The sequence below is a fragment of the Cinclus cinclus genome, chromosome 8 (genome assembly GCF_963662255.1).
Source record: "Cinclus cinclus chromosome 8, bCinCin1.1, whole genome shotgun sequence".
Lineage (NCBI taxonomy): Eukaryota > Metazoa > Chordata > Aves > Passeriformes > Cinclidae > Cinclus > Cinclus cinclus.
The window spans coordinates 29,998,889-30,019,629 of NC_085053.1; the positions used below are offsets into that span (position 1 = coordinate 29,998,889).

The following is a 20,741-nucleotide window of genomic DNA, read 5'->3' on the forward strand; positions in this document are numbered from 1 at the left end:
CAAGACTGGCTGTGCTCCAGGTGTGTTTCCAGCATGGGAGAACAAGAGACATCAGAACTGCTGACAGTGCCAGCCTCTCACGTTCTGCACACAAATGAGTTTGACTTTAGTCAAAAAACAAGGAGAGAAAGAAAAAAAATCTCATTGGAAAGATCACTAGAGTATAGAGAAAAAACATGTTTTTTTTTTCCCTAGAACTACTTAAAATTCTGTATTAGGACTGTAAAAAGCTGGGTGGGAAGCAGCTGGGGACAGCAGGCACAGAAATTCCTAAATATGCCTTGAATTCTTGGGATGATGGAGATGATGCAAAATGAGGAAAGAAAAGGTCACCAGGAAGGTAGTTCTGTCACTGCAGCAAAGCTGATCTTCCTGGCAACTGAGGGGTTGTTTTCCCTGGGAGAATTAGTAAAAAATCCAATTCACCAGGAATTTGGGACATCATCATTTTTACAATTACTCATCCCATACTGGAAGCAGAAACTCACAGAACTGGCCCAGGGGTGGGAGGTGCAGTGGGAAATTGGGAAGCTCTGACCCAAACAGGTCCTTTCTGAGCTGACAAGGCTCCTCCAAGGGCTCGAACCACAACAGGGGGACTGTCCCGTTTTTTGTCCAGGTCCCATAATTTCCCAAAGAACTTCCCGTGGAGGGTGGGAGAGCACTGGAATCTCTGCGCAGAGACTCTCTCTGCTCAGAGAATTCTGGAGTCTCCCTGTCCCAGTCCCTCAGGATGTGCCTGTTGGCATCGACCCCTGATCCCGTCTGTGCCTCAGGCCGTGCCCGTTGGGGCCGATCCGGTCCCTCAGGATGTGGGTGTCGGGATCGATCCCTGATTCCTGATCCAGTCCTTCAGGATTGCAGTTGTTGGGATCAATCCCTGATTCCTGATCCAGTCCCTCAGGATGCGGTTGCTGGGATGGATCCCCAATCCTGTCCCTCAGGACGCAGTTGTCGGTATCGATCCCCAATCTCAGATCCTGTCCCTCAGGATGTGGTTATCGGGATCGATCCCCAGTTCCCGATCCCGTCCCTCAGGACACGGTTGTCGGGATCGATCCCCAATCCCAGATCCGGTCCCTCGGGACGCGGTGTCCCGATCGATTCCCGGTTCCCGATCCCAGATCCGGTCCCTCGGGACGCGGTGTCCCGATCGATTCCCGGTTCCCGATCCCAGATCCGGTCCCTCAAGACGCAGTGTCCCGATCGATTCCCGGTTCCCGATCCCAGATCCGGTCCCTCAAGACGCGGTGTCCCGATCGATGCTCAGCTCCCGATCCCGCCCCTCAGGCCGTGCCCGTTGGGGCGGTTCCCGCCCCGCCCCTCCCGGTCGCTCCGCGGCTCCTCCCGCGCGCTCTCTCGGTGCGGCGCAGTCTCGCGAGAGCGGCGGCTGAAGATGGCGGCGCGGAGCCGAGGCCCGTGAGGCGCGGGCGGAGCTGCGGCCGCTCCGGGGGCTCCGGGCGGGACCGGCCCCGCAGGCTCCGAGCGCTTCGGGCGCTCCCGCCGGCCATGACCGGCGAGAAGCTCCGCTCGCTGCGCAGGGACCATAAACCCAGCAAGGAGGACGGGGACCTGCTGGCGGCCGGCGAGGACGAGGCGGCCGCGGCGCCCGGGGGCGCCTTCACGGGCGGGAAGGGCGGGCGGGCCGGGGGGCACCGCGGGCCCGGCGCTCACCGGCACCGCCCGCCGGCCCGGGCCGCCCCCGCCGGGCCCGAGCGCGGCCCCTTCCCCGTGCACGAGTGCGTGTTCAAGGGGGACGTGCGGCGGCTCTCGGCGCTCATCCGCACCCAGGGCATCGCCCAGAAGGACAGTCACGGTGAGCGGGACGCACCGGAGGATCCGGGGCTCGGTGCGGCGGGAGATGCGGATGGTGAACCGGGAAATTCGTTGGGAGTTTTACGAGGGAGTGTCGTAAGGGTGTGTGAATCCCCTTTAGGAAGGACTGTGGACAAGGGAGTGACAGGACACAGGGAATGGCTTCCACTGACAGAAGGCAGGGATGGATGGGATATGGGGCAGGAATTGTTCCCTGGCAGGGTGGGCAGTCCCTGGCACAGGGTGCCCAGAGCAGCTGTGGCTGCCCCTGGATCCCTGGCAATGCCCAAGGCCAGGCTGGACATTGGGGCATGGAGCACCCGGGGACGGTTGAAGGTGTCCCTGCCACACTGGATGGGCTTTAAGGTCCGTTCCAATCTAAACCATTATGTAATTCCGTGATTTTTGTAATATGAATGAGCATTGTCAGCTCCAGTACCTGCACTGTGCTGGCGGAGCTGCCTCTGACCAGGTGTTGCTCTGCGTCCAAGACCCCACTGTATTTAAAAGACTTGTTCTCTTTTAGGATGTCTGAGCTGTCACCTGTTTGCTTTGGGAGTTGCTGAGTGGTTCCTTTGGCTGTTGGCAGAGCAGTTTTTGATATTTCCCCAGGCTACAAAAACCAGTCCCTTTTCCCCGTTTCTTTTTAAATGATGTAGCTCTGAATTTTGAGAGTTGTTCTTATCTCCTCTGGAAGTGCTTTGTCCACAGCAGTGTCAGTGGCAGAGGTGGAATCTGATCCTTGTGCTGCTCTGAAATTTGTGAATATTGAATGTCTTGCCAGAACATTTCAAAACATTTTAATTTGGGGAATATTTTATGCTGTTAACAAAGAAATCAGCCTGGGGGATCGGCATGACCTTCATGGTTAGTTTTAATCTCTATTTTTAATACCCCTTTCAAGAGTAACACGATCCATTTCTGCTGGGGAATTGCAAGTTCCACGTGTGTGGTGTCTGAGAAGTTGTGATAAAGGGGAGGCTTGCGCTGTGTTTCTGATAAGGAGATCGGCTGTGCTTAAGTGTGGTCTGTAAATTCAAAAGGAGCACGAAGGTTAAGGATCTCTGGGCCTGGTACAGTGGCAGCAATGATGGAACTGGGAATTCCAGCTGTGTCTGTGGTGGCATTGGGCACTGGAAGGCAGCTGAGGGATGCAGAGTAACACAGGGCTCAGCTCCCAGCCAGGATGGGCAGGAGTGTTGCCTACAACTGGCACAGTGCTTCCCTAAGGGCAGAGTTCCAAATCCAGCTACAGATCTGTTTATCCTGCCACCTTCATTCCAGCAAATCCTGCTAGAATGAAAGCTGTAGACTTGGGGAGGATTTTTCCCACTCTTTCTGTTCTTGCTGCTGCTTCTCCCTGGCCTCCCTCCAGTTCCCCTTCAAGCAACTCAGCAGCAGCAGCAGCAGCTCCAAATCTTTCCTTGAAGGCACTTCCTGATCCCTCTTTGCTGTGCTGTCACCCTCAGTGTTTATCACACACATTGATTCCATCCTTCTTCAATCCATATATTAATCTGTAATTAATATCTCCCTTGCTTTCCCAGCTCTGTTTAGAGTTGGGACACTTTGGGGATCTCTGACTCATCATCTCCCTCCCAAGTTTTTACTTGAACTGTTCAAAAAAACCCATAACAAACCTCTTGATGTCTTGACATTCCAAAGGCCTGAGTAACATTGCCCTGTTATTGTTGTCTTCCTTCCTGATTCCCTCTGTCACTTGTTTACACACACTGGAACTGGGAATTATTTGGGGGACACTGCAGCTGATGATTTGCTCAGAAATAAGCCAGGGGAATCCTGGGATGTGATAAGGGTTGGACAAAGTGGAGAGAGAACTCATTGTTAATAATCAGGCCCATTTTAGTGTTGCTTCAGTGCAGGAAAGCCAAATCCTGTGGAATAGGAGACTCCTGCTGTTCTGCTAAAAGCAATTGTGTGTTAATTGAGTGCCTACCCAGCTTCCTAAATTAACCTCCAGATCGCTGCCCAAGGGAAGGCCAGTGTCATTATTCCCAAACAATGAGTTTCCTGGGAGAAGCCTGTAGCTACACCTAGTAGATGACTTACAGTTTTATTATAACATGCATTTAAGACCTTAAATCCTGAAGTAGACAAATCCTTTTGTTGGAAAGCAGCCCTGGCTCCCTGTTGGTGTGAGGTACCTCAGCAGAGGTGAAAGGCCACACGTGTGTGGGGACAGGTGCTGTGTTTCAGGTGTGGTTTTATGCCCACCTGGATGTGCATGAGCAGGATTGCAGGAGCTGCTGGAGCACTGATTTCTTGGGAAAAGGGACTGGAGCTGTGCTGGGCACTGATGAGTTCTCATCTGAAATCCTGGGCCCGGTTCTGAGGCCCTCACTCCAACAAAGACATGGAAGGGCTGGAGCATGTCCAGGGAAGGGAAGGGGCTGGAGTACCAGGAAGGGCTGAGGGAGCTGGGAAAGGGGCTCAGCCTGGAGAAAAGGAGGCTCAGGGGGGACCTTGTGGCTCTGCACAAGTCCCTGACAGGAGGGGACAGCCAGGGGGGAGTCAGGGAACAGGACAAGAGGAAATTGCCCCAAGTTGTGTCAGGGCAGAGTCAGGTTGGACACCAGCAGGAATTTCCCTATGGAAAGGGTGGTCAGGCACTGGAGCTATCCAGGGAATTTTGGAGTCCCCATCCCTGGAGGTGTCCAAGGAAGGGCTGGATGTGGCACTGAGTGCTGGTGACAAGGTAGCAGTTTGGCACAGCTTGGACTCAGTGATCCTGGAGGGCTTTTCCACCCTCACCAGTCCTGTGATTCCATAATTTTATGAAAATATTTCCCCTTGGGTCACCCAGTTTGCATTTCCTGAGCACACAGTGTGGCTCCCTCTCAAACATGTTCCTCAGGAAGGTTATTTCCATCCAGAGCATCCAGGATTCCCAGTGCTGTGCTGGCTCCCAGATGTTGGAGCAGCTATTAATAGAAGTAGGAGTTTAGCTGGGTTATAATGAGCTGGGCTGTGGCTGCCTGGGATGCTGCCAGTGTCCTGCAAGGATGAAATGCAGGACACACTGAACAGCCCTGTCAGCCCCTCATGGGCAAGCAGGGCACGGTTCCCATCTCCAGCTGAAATTCCCTGATGCTGCAGGGTGCTGGCATTTGTGTGGCAGCCTCTCCCAGATGTGCAGCACATCCTCTGCACAGAGCAGGTTCTTCCTGCTGACAGAATGAGAGTTAGAAAATAACTCTTGACCAAGAATTGCACAATAAATTTGTTTTCCATCATTTTTTTTGTCTTGACTGCTCTAAGAAAGTGTTTAAATGTGCAAAATACAGTTAAATGGAAGAACTTTGCATCTTTAAGCTCCCTAAATAAAGTGTGTCATGAGGCTGGTAGCAGCATTAATGCAGGAAAAGCAGCTCTGGGTGCCTCACAGTGAATATTTAAGAACACAAATACCACCTGTGTAAGGAGCATCACCAGGAAAATGGAGACAGGTTTGAGAGGCTGCTGATCCTCTCCAAAGCTTCCTTTGGAAACTACCAAAAGGCAGCTTTGTAGTGAAGGTGCTGTTCCTTCTCAATATGCCCAGTACTGTAGTTGTAAAAAATGAGTACTCAATCTTTGAAAAATTAATAAAACAGGCTGTTAAATTTTTAATCAGTATCATATCTGTGAGTAGCTTTTAACCCAGATATGTCAGGCTGGGAAGGGATCAGACCCTTCAGGCTGTGGGGAGCTGAGGGGTTTGGGTTTTGTCTTTCTCAAAGACACCTCTGGACTTCTTTGCTTGGAGTGAGTTTCAAGATATCATTAAAAACCCTCTCTTGGCCCATGAAATGTGTCTCAGTATATTTATTTTGACAGTTATAATCCACATGGCTGCTTAGAAAAATGTCACTCCTGGTGGGTGTTGGTGTGTTCCTGTGTTAGAGCAGGAACTGGGGTTTCCTAAGGAAGGGATTGCAATGGATTATGGTAACTTTAACATCTTTTATTTCTGTGCTTTCTTTTAGGAAACACTCCTTTACATCTTGCTGTGATGTTGGGACATAAAGGTGGGTAGAACCATTTGTTTTGTTACCTCTTCAGTGATCCTGAAGATTCGGGGGCAAAAGGAGCAAAGGGTTTTTTCCATTTTCCTGAATGTGATCTCGTGTTTCAAGCTAGTGAGGTTTTCTGGGAAGATGATGGATTTGGAGAAGAGTGAGAAAAGGAATCTGAGTTTAATTCCCAATGTCCTACCTAACCCTGCCCTATGGCAGTGGGAAGCCGTTCTCCCTTTCCTGTCTCTTCTTGTCCCCAGTCCCTCTCCAGCTCTCCTGGAGCCCCTTTAGGCCCTGGAAGGGGCTCTCAGCTCTCCCTGGATCCTTCTTTTCTCCAGGTGAACATTCCCAGCTCTCCCAGCCTGTTTATTGAACTGGAAATGGAATGTGGCTGGTGATTCCAAGCTGATTTTCCTGCTCCCTGCAGAGTGATGTTCTTGTCCCAGGCACTGCTTAAGGAACCATAACAATCCTGGGTGTCTTGGCTGGGTTACTCAGGGCCTTTGTTCATCCCCACAGGAGACAGTTTATTCAGCAGGGAAATATCTCTTCCTCCCCAGCCACTCAGCCTGGCACTGACTCACTGCTGCTGCATCTGGAATGACCAGTGCAGTTTCCTGTGGCACCTGTGGTAGGAAAATCACCCAGGAAGTCCCTGTCTTGGTGATGAGGCAGCTGGGTCCTGCTCCATCACCTCCAGACAGCTCAGGGTGGCTTTAGTGACACGTGCTGAGGTTTCCCTGTGGCTGTAAACTGAAGAACCATTTCCAAGGAGCACGCGGGAGCACTGAGACCCTCCTCATCTCCTTTGTTTTTTCATTCCACTATCATGTCCACCCGTGGATGGGGAATGCAGCTGTTGGTTCCACACCTGCTCTGAGGCTTTCCTGGAACAGAGGTGCCTGTTTGCCCTCTTTAAATCCCAGATTGCCCAGGATGTTCTGGCACACAGGCATGTGTTGGTGCCTCAGCCTCCTCTGCCTGCCCTGCACCTGATGGGAGTTGCCCAAATCCATGTGCCCATGATCCATTCACCCCTTGGAGAGGGACGAAGGCCCTGAGGTGTCTCTGGTTTGTGTGTGCAGCAGAGAGCTGATGTCATACATTAAATATAAATAGCCTTGTTCCATAGTGGTGTGTGTATCTGACGTGCAGAAATATTATAAAAAGCAAAATCCACGTAGCAGGAGGGACAAATCTTCAGTGTTACATAATTGGTGGCTGATCACCAATTATTTTTAGTGGTAGTATTGAACAGGGAAGTGCTGGAAGTACTTGCATAAATGCCTTTGTTTGTTCGAGTGAGTCAGAATCCAGATATGTGTTTTGATAATCTGTGTAATATCTCTGATATGAATTGCTTTGATAGAGTTTTATTCTGACTGCTCCTGCTGCATCCTTTCCTGTAAATAACTGTGATTTTTTTTGTCCCAGAATGTGCCCACCTGCTTTTAGCCCATAATGCTCCAGTAAAGGTGAAAAACGCTCAGGGATGGAGCCCTCTGGCCGAAGCCATCAGCTATGGAGACAGACAGATGAGTAAGCACCTCTTCATTCATCCCAGTTTGCCAATTAGCCCCAAACTGGGGCTCATTCACAGCAGGAAAGCAGAGCTCTGAAGCTGCGTTATTTTCCCCCAGCCCTCTTTCAGCTCTCTGAAGGGTTTCTCTTAATCAGCTGAACATTTTATATCTGGACATGATCAGGCACATCCATTTCCTTGATAAGAAGTTGCACTGGGTTACATAAGCAAACTGTTAACTCTGCTCAGACTGAGGGGATTGGGAAAGCTCTGCACCAGCATGTCCTGGGTTTGGAATGGGATCTGAGCTGGGTGGGATCATCTCCCTGTGCTCACAGGTTTGTTTATGGATCAGTTGCCAGTGGGATGTGGCTTTTAGGCTGCATCTCAACAGGCCAGTGGGAAAACGTAGTTTATATATTATATATTATTCAGTTATTATTTATTCATCTCAGACATGGAGTAGCAAAAGGAAATTATTCTGCTGCTGCTCGCTGGTGGATGTTAATAGTATTTGCCATGTGTGGTGGTGCATTCCTGTAGCAGAACACTCATTATGTATTACATATAAAAAGATATTATTAATATATTAATGCACTAGTTTATAATCTGCCAACAGCATTCCCATGTCAGCTCCTCACAACTGATTTTCTCAGTGGAGTAGATGTTACATTCAGTATATTTGTATCAGTATATTTGTATATTTACTAATACCTGTGTAAAAACCCCCTTGATATGATAATATAGTTCATTTTACAAGCAATTATTGAGGCTTTTCTTCCTGAAGTGATGTGAGCAGGTTAATGTGCAGTTCCTGTAACTGGGATTAATTTCTCAGGTGTGATGAAATGTTCCATTGCATTGTTTGGGTTAAGGCCTCAAATAAGCCACTCACCTCTAATTCCCAAACAAACAGAGTTCATGGGTTAATTCCTGTGTAGTTTCAGCACTCCTGAGGAAGCTCAAGCAGCAGTCCAGGGAAAGTGTTGAAGAGAAGCGACCTCGGTTATTAAAAGCCCTGAAAGAGGTGAGTTGTGCTGACAAAACCAGGTGGGGGTGGAAAGCAGTGCCTTGTGCTCTGAGTAAGGACACTCTGGAAAACTGCCAGGAAGATTTTTCCATGTTTTTACCAATCTTTTGCTCTTAAAAGCAATCTTGGCTCTGTTGTGAGGGTTCACAGAATTTTATGTGTTTTAAGGGAATACTTTCAACTTCTAGAAATTCAAATAAAAGGTTTGTTAAGACAGACTTACTCATCATTTTTGCCATCTCAGAGTTAAAGAATCTCTATTTCATTAGATTTTTAAGGTTTTCTTAAATCTTGTATCAATTAATAATTTCCTGGTCTGTTCAGTCCCCAAATGACTCTTGCCCAGTGATGGAGGAGATTTTTGGTTTCATTCTCCATCAGCATCCAGCAGCCAATTCCCCTTGGGCACAGTGAAAATACTGCTCAGTTTGGGGACAGCAGTTTGTAGAAACCCATTTATTTATCAAAAGTTAATTAAATTGCCCCTGTGCAAGCTGAGCTGTGTTGTGATCCCTGAGCAGCCTCGTGGTGGGGTTGGCTCTGGAGGCACAGGAGCTCTGACCTGATGACTTCAGCACATTTCCACAGGGCCAGTGGAAATTGGTGTTTGCAATAATCCTGCCTGAAACTTGACTCATTAATTATTGTATAATTAATTCTAATTCCGTGGGATTGGATTGGATCAATCAAAGCAAGCAGAGAGCTCCATAGGTGTTTTTTAAACACGTGTTTACAAATAAATCTTCTGCAGCCCAGGCCTTGGTAGTTGAACTAGCATTAAAAAATGATTAAAAATGTGAGTTCAAATGAGTTACATCATTTTATCATTATTGATTCTGCTGCAGCTAAAGCTTCAGTGATGTTTCAGTTCAGCACAAATTCAACTACAACATTTGAGAAATTTTTCTTTGTTTGCCAAACCCAGCTTCTGCCTTGGAGCAAATTTTACAGTTACTTAGCCTGAAAAGCTTGTTAACACATTGTTCTTTTTTTCTCAGCTAGGTGACTTCTATCTAGAGCTTCACTGGGATTTTCAAAGTTGGGGTGAGTGCTTCCATGTCCCTTTCCCAGGGAGATAATGCAATCAGCCTGCAGCACACTCGTTCTCCTCTGCTTTGTGCTGCAGATCTGAGTCCTGAGGAAAGGACACACAACTTTTTCCAGGTTTATTTTTGCTTACTCACTTTTGGAGCTGAATTCTCTCATCCAGTGACTCAGTAAGGAGGGGAAGTAGCTCTTTGTTTTGAGAACCTGGGTCGTGGAAGGTGTCCCAGAGGTGATGGGATGATCCTTAAGGTCCCTCCCAACCTAAACCAGTCTATGATTTTATGTGTTTTATTAATTTAATATTAATACTTTGGACCATTTTGATGCTTTAATTGGAGCCAGGCTTTCCCTTGGTGCATTATATAAACTATTAAATCCCAGAATTCAAACTGTGAACAGCCACAATTATTAGGATTTATAAATGGTTTACCTGTGATGAAAATACAAATTCTATCTGGTATTGGAAGCAGGGTGTGCAATTACAATTGCAAAAAAAATCAATTTTATCAAATAGAAATACCCCTGATGTTGGTTGTGTTTGATTGAGATGATGATAGAAAATGCTGTATTTGCATTAAAACACATCCAGAATCAAACTGATGAAATGGTTTTAATGGGAATACTTTGCAGAGGGATCTCAGTGCCCTGATTTCCTTTTCCCTCCCTCTTTTAGTGCCTTTACTTTCCCGAATTCTGCCTTCTGATGCATGTAAAATACACAAACAAGGTATAAATATCAGGTGAGTGCTGCTTTTGTACCCAAATATTTCTGTGCCAGGGAAAAGCTGGATCCCAGTGGGCCTGACAGAATCTCTGAGGAGCCTGGGCACATCCATGACTTGGAATTTCAGGCTCTCTGATTCTCTCTTTTGAGCTGAATATAACTTAAATATAGAACAAGAGCAGCTGGATGAGGCTTTATCTACCAGATGTGCCAGTGAAAAACAGGGTTTGGGTATCTATAACACAATTGCAAATAAATTCCAGTATTTTGTGGAGAAATGTTGCTGCTCCAGTCTGTAGTTTAAAAAAAAAAAAAGTGGTATAATTTCTCTCTTCAAGGTGTTTGAAGTGACAAATTCACAAACTCAGCAGAGGGTTTAAGGAGTCTTTCCAAGCTCAGCTCTTCAACTGATTTAGTTTGGAATCAAATGTATTTTCTGGCATTTTCTTTAGGGGCCAAAACTTAAAGAGGCAAGAGTATGATCCTGGTAATTCAATCTGTAGAATTTTTTGTTCTATTAAAGGGGTAGCTTGGGTGTGTAAAGTGAATTTTTAGGTGAAATTTGAGTCTGGGGCTGTTGCTTCTCTTCTCATTTCTGAATGCTCTGCCTGGGTGAGGCCTGAACTGAGGGGAAATAGATAAATACAGGTTTTTTCCTTGGGATCAGAGGCAAAGCTGTGAGGAGTTTTAATTCCTCCTTACTTAAACTCATCCAGTTCTGGTTCTTTAATCACCTTTTTAGAGAAATAAATGCTCTGGCAATACTGGATATGAATTACTACAGAGATCCATGGCCTTGGCTCCATCTTCCTCCAGTTATTCAGATCTGCAGGAACATTTCCTTGGTGTTGGTGAGGGAGAAAAATAGAAATAGCAATGGAAATAATTCAAATTTAAAAATTGAGTTTGTTTCTGAGTCCTCTTCAGATTTTGGGTCCTGTCCCAGTGTTGTTACTCAAGGCAGGCCCTGCTGAGGAGTTGTTTTTCAGTGTGTAGCACTGAATAAATTCTCTCCCCCTCCCCTCCTCCTGCTGGCAGTATTAAATACAATTTTCTGAAGAAAACTTAAACCTTTATAGCAATTTTTTGCTGATTTCTGCATCCATACTTCACTTCTGAAATCCTATGAGAACTCAGCCCTTTATGTGTTTATTTGCCATTAAGAAAATCCACTTTCCTGCTTGAAAGCTGAATTTCCTCCTGCGTTTATGGGTAATTTTTTGTGAAATTTGGGGTTGTTTTCACAGGCTGGACACAACTCTGATAGACTTTACTGACATGAAGTGCCAACGAGGGGATTTAAGCTTCATTTTTAACGGTGACGCCGCACCCTCCGAATCTTTTGTAGTTTTAGACAATGAGCAAAAAGTTTACCAGCGAATACACCACGAGGTAAAGCTCTGGGAAGGGGGTGGGACACATCCCAGGCTGTTTTGGAATTTATCAAACAAAATTTGCCTCAGAAACACCCAAAGAGCTGCAAACTAAAGCATTTTTTTCCCTCGGTTGTTCCAACTTGAGCTGTGAAGGTGACGTCGAATTTTGTGAGGAAAACCAGCTTTGAATCTAGATTTGTGGTTGAGGAAAAGTTGGAATGGGAATAGATGAGAAAGATGTGGTTTAAATTATGATGTGCTGCTTTTAATCTTTTCACTGGGCTTAGTTTAGGTGTCCTCAGGTGAGTTTTCAGACCTGCTGCCACTGCTTTGCATCCCTTTAATCACTCCATGGCCAGTTCAGGTGATAACAACGTGAGGGTCTGACTCACTGGACCCCCTGTAATTAGTCAAGTCTTTTAATTGCAGCTTTATCCCCCAGACATTTAAAGCAGATGGATTATTGCCTGTGGAAAGGGTGGGGTTGCTGAGCTGCTGCATAAATCTCATTGGGATGCTTTATTCACATTAATATTCAAGATTAAACTATTTGGAAACCATTTGGCCAGAGGTTTTATAAAACCCCTTGAAAATTCAGGAAATGCTGCTTCTGGGAAAAGGTCCAAAGGACAAGGCTTATGGATTTGTTTATTGGTGTCTCTTTAGAAGACGCAATCCTTGTTTTTAAGTTCTGCTGAGTATTTTGGAATTTTTCTTCCAGGAATCTGAGATGGAGACAGAAGAGGAGGTTGACATTTTGATGAGCAGTGATATTTACTCTGCCACCTTATCCACCAAATCCATCACATTCACACGGGCCCAGACAGGGTGGCTCTTCAGGGAGGACAAAACTGTGAGTGGGAGGGAAGCTCGGAGCCTGGTGCTGGGCAGGAGGGGGCAGGGAAAGGCACTGGGACAAGCACTGGAGCAGGTTTCCTGGAGAAGATGTGGCTGCCCATCCCTGGAAGTGCCCAAGGCCACGCTGGACAGGGCTTGGAGCAGCCTGGGACAGTGGAAAGTGTCCCTGCCCATGGCAGGGACTTGGAATGGCTTTGAGGTCCCTTCCAACCCAAAACCAATCCAGGATTCTGAAAGGATGAGGTGTTCAAGACAAAGGAAAAATCCCTGTCCCTGTATCCCCAGTTACCACAAGTTCATTCCATGTGGAATTTCTCTGCTGGACTGCCTTCAGCAGAAAAAAGCAGGAAAAAAGATTCTGGAGCTTTTGGGCAGGGGTAGGACAGATAATCCTGGGAATGATTTTATTGCAGGAAGCTCTGATCTCTGCAGGTGGATTGCAGGGAGTGCAGGAAGGATACTGTGCACTCCTGCTGGAGAGAGGGAGTGGTGGGTGTGCTCTGGAAAAGGATTTCACTCAAATTCTTCAATAATCTCTGTCTTAAAGCTTCCCTTCATAAAAAGGGAACCTGTTCCTGCTGGATTTTTGGGATTGCCCACTGCCAGCCCATGTGTGGGGCTGGGGGGATTCCAGCTCAGCCCCCAAGTTCCTTTACTGCCGTGATTTGATCCCCAAGAATCCAAATGTTTTTATTTTATCTTCTGTGAGTCATTAATGTCCCAATTCCTTTTGTGCAGGAAAGAGTAGGAAATTTCCTGGCAGATTTCTACTTGGTGAATGGACTTGTGTTGGAATCCAGGAAAAGAAGGGAACATCTCAGTGAGGAGGACATCCTTCGGAATAAAGCAATCATGGAGAGCCTGAGCAAAGGGGGAAACCTCATGGAGCAGAATTTTGAGGTACAACTGATTAAACTCTTCCCAGGATGTGGGAGAATAATCTTGCACGCCCCTCATGGTGCAAAATACATAGATAATGTTTTTATTTTCTTTTGGTTGGCATAATTTAAAAATCATAAACATGACCCACAAGTATAATTGTAGTGATGCATTAATGAATTACCCTGATTAGTGCACAGAGGGAGGGATTTTTGTGGTTATATTGGGTATTCAGCTTTAATTTGTCTCTTAGAAGAGATGAGGGGTTTGGCTGTGGCAAATCACTTTGGATTCTTTTAGACCCAATGTTGATTGTTGGGAATGAAAGGGAAGCCAGAAAGGCAATCGTGTTCCTTTGAGCTTCATTAAAATGGGAGGAAGCCTGTGATTAGCACCAGGAAATCAAGAGCTCTTCAGAAGGAGCCAGCCTTCAGCTGGGGACACACACAGAGCTTTTAAAGTGATTAATTTATTTCTGTGTGAGCTGGAGCTGCTGCCTTGGCTCTCAGAGCCCTGAATTAACTCATTATGATGGAGCAGCAGAGCCCAATCCTATAGAAAATGCCCTTGGAGGCCAAACACCTCGGTGGGGGCTGAGAGCAGGAGCTGGCATGAGCAGGGCAGGCTGTGTGGCTGTTGTTGGAGCTGAGGGGCAGCTCCAGGTGGGAATTTCAGGATGAGGGAGGGGACAGGAGCACTGAGCTGAGCTCTGCTTGTCCCACAGCCCGTGCGCCGGCAGTCGCTGACGCCGCCGTCCCCCAACACCATCTCCTGGGAGGAGTACATCTCTGCAGAGAGTGGCAAGTGAGTGCTCCTGGGGCTGACTGGGACACCTCTGGATCCCTGGGAATAGGGCTGGGCGCCTCTGGATCCCTGGCATGGAACTGGGAGGGGTTTTGAGTTCTCCACTTGGTGGGTGCTGCTTGTTTTTGTGGGGAGGGAGGAGGGCAGGGTTTGGTGTCTCAGTGTTTGCTCCCGTACACAAGGATCACTTCCCAGCCCTCTGCAGAACAGTGTCAGTGCCTCAGCTACAGGCAGGGAATCCTGGAATGCTTTGGGTTGGAAGGGACCCTAAAGCCCACCCACTTCCACCCCCTGCCATGGGCATTTCTGGGTAGTGGTTAATAAACACTTCCTGTAGGGTTTATTAACACCATGTTTAGGAGGAATTATTTTATTGGAGTAGTTTTCCTGTTTTTGTCTTGTCTCCTGGTTTAGCAGAGCTCAAAGTAATCTAAATTAAGAAGTTTTTTTATCTTTATTCTGCATGGCTTTACAATAAAGCAAATCCTTTGAAAGCAGAGATTCCTCCCTGATGTTTTCCAACCCAAGTCTGTTTTCCTTCCTCTAAAACCAGGGTTTCCCTGGGAAACACTGACTTTGCCTCTTCCTGTCCCTCACAGAGCTCCTCACCTGGGCAGGGAGCTGGTCTGCAAGGAGAGCAAGAAAACCTTCAAAGCCACGATAGCAATGAGCCAGGAATTCCCCTTAGGAATCGAATCGTGAGTCGAAGCTCCTGCCACGGGAGCCATTCCTGTTGGGAATGTTTTAATTGTTCATGAACTGCAAAACACTCCAGATCCCCACGAGTGGGAGCTGGCAGTGCAGTCAGGCTGTTGAGCAAGGAATCCCTGAACCTGGGAAGCTTTTTTCCCCCTGAAACTGGGAAGCTTTTTTTCCCCCTGAAACTGGGAAGCTTTTTTTCCCCCCTGAAACTGGGAAGCTTTTTTTCCCCCCTGAAACTGGGAAGCTTTTTTTCCCCCCTGAAACTGGGAAGCTTTTTTTCCCCCCTGAAACTGGGAAGCTGGGAGCTGCTGGGGCTGGGGGAGGAGCCAAGCCTGTAACTGGCTTGATAAGAGCAGAGTTTTGGGCAGGGTTATCAGTAACTGGTGCCTGATCCCAAAGAATTCTCCAATGGTTTTCCGCATACTAAGTTTTAGCACAAAATTGTGTCTCCTAAACCAGTGCAAGGCCAGGTCTGTTCCACATGTCCATGGAGAAGGGGGGTGATACCTCATCCCTCATCTCCTGTGGAAAATGAGGACAGGGAATTGCTGTCCTGGGCTTGGTTTGTTGTAATTCTGGATCAGCAGGAGCTGGATGTGGGTGACCCCGAAGCCCTGGGATGGGGAAGGGGGATGATATCATTGTCACCTTCTCTGTCCCCTGGGCCCTTTGGATCATGTTTTCCTGTTCCAGAGGGACAGGCTGTGGCAGGAGGATCTGTCACGGGCTCTGCTCTCCTTTGCAGGTTGTTGAATGTCTTAGAAGTCATTGCACCCTTCAAGCACTTTAACAAACTTAGAGAATTTGTTCAAATGAAGCTTCCACCAGGCTTTCCTGTCAAATTAGGTAAGAGCACACAGCAGCTCCTGGGGCTTCACATATCCAGAATTTTAGGTTAGAAAAGCCCCCTAAAGACTGAGTCCAACCATTCCCCCAGCACTACCAAGGCCACCACTGCCCCATGTCCCCAAGTGCCACATCCACACAGCTTTGAAATCCCTCCAGGGATGGGGATTCCTTCAGGGCTGGAAAGCCCTTTCCAAGAGAAATTTTCCCAAATGTCCCAGATCTAAACATGTGCATTTATTCTTGCAATATGTTCAGAAGGTCTTTTTTGGAGTTTTGGGGAAGAACTCTCACCTAGGAATGTGTTGCTGGAGAGTTCAGGAGCACAGAAGTGCTGGGGCCTTGCTCCAAGGCCAGTGGGATGTGCTGGATTATTCCTGCATTAGGGAGGATCTCAGGTGTGCAGCATTTTGTAACATTCCCGTGTTTCCTTTTCTTCAAGGGTTTTATGATAGATTTATTTTAAGTGAAAAATATAAAACTATTGCACTTGTAACAGATGGAAATGCCTGAAATCAACTTAGTCATGGGATAGATGATCCCAGTAGCAGTAGCCCCTTTCCTAAGGGATCCAGGGTTTCTGGAATTGCAGGGAGCTGTGGTCCTGGCCAGGCTTTGCTCTACCTCTGTTTATATAATACTTGCACAGCACTCCAGAGCAGTTTGGGTTGGGAGTGACCTCAAATCCCGGCTTGTGCTCCCATTCCCATGTCCAGGGACACCTCCCAGCATCCCAGCTTGCTCCAAACCCCATCCAGGCTGGCTTTGGGCACTGGCAGGGCTGGGGGTTGGTGCCCTTGGAGGCTTTTCCTTGGCCCTCACGGTGGCCTGTCCGTGCCCTGCAGACATCCCGGTGTTCCCCACCATCACGGCCACTGTGACGTTCCAGGAGTTCCGCTACGACGAGTTCCATGACTCCATCTTCAGCATTCCCGACGACTACAAGGAGGATCCCAGCCGCTTCCCTGACCTCTAGGGGGGGCTGGAAGCTTCCTGGGGAACATCCACATCCCAGGGAAAGGGAATGGCTGCACCCACAGTAGGGTAGAGCCGTGGGGCACAGGAAGGGATGAACTCCGTGAGCCCGCAGCAAAGGGAACGTGCAGCAGTGCAGGTGTGCTGGCACTGCACTGGGCACCAGCCCCTCCAGCTCCCCCTTCCCAGAGCCTCCTGCTGCCATTCCCTTTGGCACAGCCAGTCCTGGCCCTGGAGCTGCCGCTCCCAGCTGGGAGGAGCTGCTGGTTTTTAAATTTTTTTACACTGCTGGACCTTGGCACCGAGCTGGGCCCGGGGCTTGGGGGCGAGCTCCTCCCTGTCCTTCCTGTGCTCCCTGTTCCCTGAGCTCCCAGCTCAGCCGTGGAATGTTGGAAGGTATCCCCAAGGAATGCCTTGGCTGTAGATGAATGAACCAAATGGGCACCACTGACACTTGGATTTCCTCCTGCACCCCAGGGCAGAGCCAGCTGTGCTCTGCAGGGAGCGAGGCACCTGCCTGGTGCTGTCCCCACCTGATCCCTTCATTCCCACTTCACTCTCTGCTCCCTGCCTGGCTCCCTGTGGTTTTGGGGAGCACTCCAGGGCTGCCTGGCTGGGAATGTCACTTGTTTTAATCCTTTATTTGACCCTCACTTGGGAGAGGTGTCCCAGAACGTCTGAGCACCACCAGGTCAGTGTGTGTGTGTGCCCTCAGCAGCCTGGAAATCTGGGATGCATAGAGGCACTGGGGAAAGCTCAGGAATTGCCCCTTCCTGTGGGAGGAGCTTTCCCTGCGCTCATGGGCAGCTTTCACTGGGGTGTTCCCACTTCATTTCCTGCCTCTTTGTGTTTCCATCACACAGAATCCCAGACTGGTTTGGGGTGGGAGGACCTTAAAGCTCATCTTGTCTAGCCCCCCCTTTGTGGATGTTTCAGTACTCCAGCTCCTTGAGCTTATTCCCATTCCCAGTTGTTCCAGTCTCCTCATCTACTAATAATCCACCTTTTTGGGGTTTGTTAGGCAAGATTTGTGCAGAAGGCTGATGGTGCTATTTGTTTGTATGAAGAAATTTAGATTCAAGTTCTGTGGTGTCATTGTACAAAAAATGTAAATATTTTCCAAATTATATTCTTTGTGCACTGTAGGTAAAACTTTTTCTGGAATTCCATAGAGTTAAGGATCAAAGTTTATAATGAAGAGGATCACTGATGCTCAGTGGAGGGAACAGCTGTGCTGAGCACGAGGGACAAGGGAGGGGCTGAGCACAGGGCAAGGTGTCAGGTACACCTGAGAGCAGGTGATTCCAAACTGCTGGAATCTCTGATCCATCCCAAAGAGGCTGCTCTGGGGAAGGACATAGAGGAGGCCCAGGAAATCACTTTTGTCAGCAAAGTCCAGGAGCACTGGAGTGGGAGGGTGGGGTTGGTCCTTTCCCAGCACCTCTGTGAACCTGGGGAGCACTGGGACGTGTGGGAATAGGGAAACACTGGGACCTGGGGGGACAGGGGAGCACTGGGACAGGGGAGCAGTGCAGCTTTGTTGTTAATTCAAACTCAAATCCAAAATAAAACTTTAGGGAAAACAAGCAAAGGGAAATGACTCCTGCAGTGCCGTGTCAGGGCAGGTGTGAAGCATCCTCTGGGAATGATGGAACTTGTTCTCCCAAGTAATGATGAATTCCTGATGTGTTTCACACCTCTGGGATGAACTGACACCATCTGTGCTGCTCCTGGGAGCCAGGTGGGATCCTCTGAGACAGACTGGGAATGTCCATGGGGCTGAGCTGGGCTTGGATTGGTGCCTGTGGGGCAGCACAGGGCCCTGTCCCCTCCCAGGGGTGCCCTGTCCCCTCCCGGGAATCCCTTCAGGATGTTTTGTGGAGCTGCAGGACCTGTGCCAGGTGTGGAGCTGGTGCCATGCAGGGCACCCCATTCCTTGGGAATTCCAGTGAAGGGGAGAGGTTCTTCCCCAAGGTGAATGTCAGAGCTCTCTTTCCTCAGTGGTTCAGGGAGGATCCAAGGATTTGTGTTTCTTTGCATTTTTGGTTATCCCAAATTCATCCCTGGCTCCGTGGAAGTGTCAGTGGGGCTGTGGGGCCTGGGCAGTGCAGCTGCTGCTGGATCCCAGGGTGGATCCCGGGCTTGGAACTGGAAAACAAAAAGGGTTTTGGGTGGCCTCCTGTGGGATTTGAGGCTTCTGTGGCTCCATCCCCTCTGGTGGCCGTGGGGTAACTACCCAAAGCCCAGGGCAGGTCCTGGAAGTGTTTCCTGTGGTTCCTTGGCCTCTGGCTGCACATCTGGGGGATTTTACCCCCCCAGGACACGGCTGCTCCCTGGGACACTTCCAGGGTCTGCAGGAAGGGTTGCAGGAGGCTGCTCCTAAGGCTTCTTCAGCCTTGGAATGTGGGCACAGCTTTGGAACTGGCCTTGTTCTGGTTTATCCCAGCAAATCTGGCTGCTCCTGCTCTCCCTGTGGAGCTGAGGGATGGGAATTCCCTGGATTGTTCCCCAGCTCCCAGGGCAGCTCCGTGCCCCCTGGAGCTGCTCTCAGGACTTTCCCCTCCTCCTGGGATGTGTTTCCTGTCTGAACATTCCAGGTGAGGAGTTCTCACACACAGAGACACCGGGGCAGGTTTCCCAATGGATGCACTGCAGGAATTGTGTTGGAGGGACACTGGGCTGAGCCTGTGGATCCCGAGGGGCTGCCCGTGTTGAGATCCATGTTTATATCCATGTTTTCTCCACTGAAGCCTGTTTTGTCACTGGGTTGTGTTGCATGGACACAGCGAATGTTTGTGGGCCCAGTTTGTCTCTGGGTGTTCCCAGCCCTGTGTGGGGCACAGGGTCCCTCCCCTCTCCTGTGGCTCTGGGAAATTTCCTTTTTCTAAGCAGGATTGATCCAGCAGAGCCTCACCTCACCTTTCCCCATTTTCCTGAAGGCCAGGCCAGGCCAGGTGTTGCAGGAAGGTTTGGTGCCTGGGAGTGAGCACAGATCCATGGATTTGTCCATGCAGCAGCTCCAGCTCATCCCCGTGGCCTGGGAATGTCGGGGGGAGCAGGAGCAGCCTCCTGGACACTCCAGCTGGGAGTCAGTGTCCAGGGCAGGAGAAGGGAGCGGGGTCAGCCTGGTGGGAATCACATCCTGCTGCTCCTGGGGGCTTGGGGCTCCCCTCCCACCACATCTTGGTTTTTTTCCTGAGGTTTTTTTATAGCTCTTAAAATACAACCAGGAATTTTGCTCAACCCAATTCTCTGACCTCACTGTGGAAGGATCCCGTGGGTCGTTTCTGAACCAAACTATTCCTCTGGTCTTCCAAACTCCTGCTCTGTCCCGTGGCAAAGGGAACACCCTGGTTTTCCTCTCCTGGAGCTGCTGTCCAGCCACTGCACTCCCACCACTGCAGTTCCCAAGTCCTGCATTGAATCCGTTCGTTCCCCTGGATGTGTTTGTGCTGGAATCCCACAGATTCTGTTGATATTCCCAGCAACGCTCTGTTCTTTTACTGTCTCTGCTCCTGAGTTGTGATTCCTGCCAGGAGAGCTGCGTTATTTAATCCGGATTAACCAATTCCTGTAATGCTGCAGTTTCACTTTTCTTTTCCTGACAGTTTGTAACTCCCATGGAAAACGAGTCACCTCTCTTGGTTTTCCTGTTGTCTGCTCCCCGGTTTTCTCTTCCCTTCACTCATAGTCACTTTGGGTTGTGTCATTTGTTAGAATAAAGACCAAACTATGCTGTTGGATTTGGAAACTGCTCCACCTGTGCAATCCAGGCTTCCTTCTCCTGTCCCGGCGCTTCCCGGGACTCGGCTCCGCTGTGGGAGCGGGATTGGAGGGGAGGGAACGAGCTCCTGCTGCTGTGTTCTGCGAGGGCATTTTCTTGGTCATTTTTTAAATAAAATCCTGCATTTTCATTACAGCCTCTTCTCGGCCCTGTGTATCCCAGGTTTTATGGGGAAAGGGATGGGAGCAGGTTGGGAACAGCTGCCCGGGAGGGAGGCGGGGGGAAAGGATCCTGAAATTCACTGAACTGTGTTCAGTCCTTCCAGAGCTTTCACTTCCTCCAGCCAGGGATGGGCTCCCTTGGCCCACGGGATGGGGCTGGGGGAATGGAGAACAAAGCCTGGATGTCCACAGAGGCTTTGAC

General features: G+C 48.9%; 1 protein-coding gene across 1 annotated transcript; it reads left to right on the forward strand.

Moving 5' to 3' along the window:
• The first annotated feature begins 1,494 nt into the window (after positions 1-1,494).
• On the forward strand, positions 1,495-20,503 carry ANKRD13C (ankyrin repeat domain 13C). The gene is made up of 13 exons (XM_062497273.1): positions 1,495-1,816; positions 5,802-5,843; positions 7,266-7,370; positions 8,295-8,380; positions 9,382-9,427; positions 10,104-10,170; positions 11,402-11,546; positions 12,252-12,383; positions 13,127-13,288; positions 13,992-14,071; positions 14,671-14,769; positions 15,519-15,619; positions 16,465-20,503. Exons 1-13 carry the CDS (start codon positions 1,510-1,512, stop codon positions 16,593-16,595), a joined length of 1,503 nt encoding a protein of 500 aa, XP_062353257.1. The 5' UTR covers positions 1,495-1,509; the 3' UTR covers positions 16,596-20,503.
• Positions 20,504-20,741: the final 238 nt, after the last annotated feature.

Bases quoted from the DNA above. Each gene is read 5' to 3' on its own strand.
- ANKRD13C (XM_062497273.1), top strand. From the start codon at position 1,510: ATGACCGGCGAGAAGCTCCGCTCGCTGCGCAGGGACCATAAACCCAGC. The intron at 1,817-5,801 runs GTGAGCGGGACG...GCTTTCTTTTAG, and splicing joins CGCCCAGAAGGACAGTCACG to GAAACACTCCTTTACATCTT. The intron at 8,381-9,381 runs GTGAGTTGTGCT...TTTTTTTCTCAG, and splicing joins TATTAAAAGCCCTGAAAGAG to CTAGGTGACTTCTATCTAGA.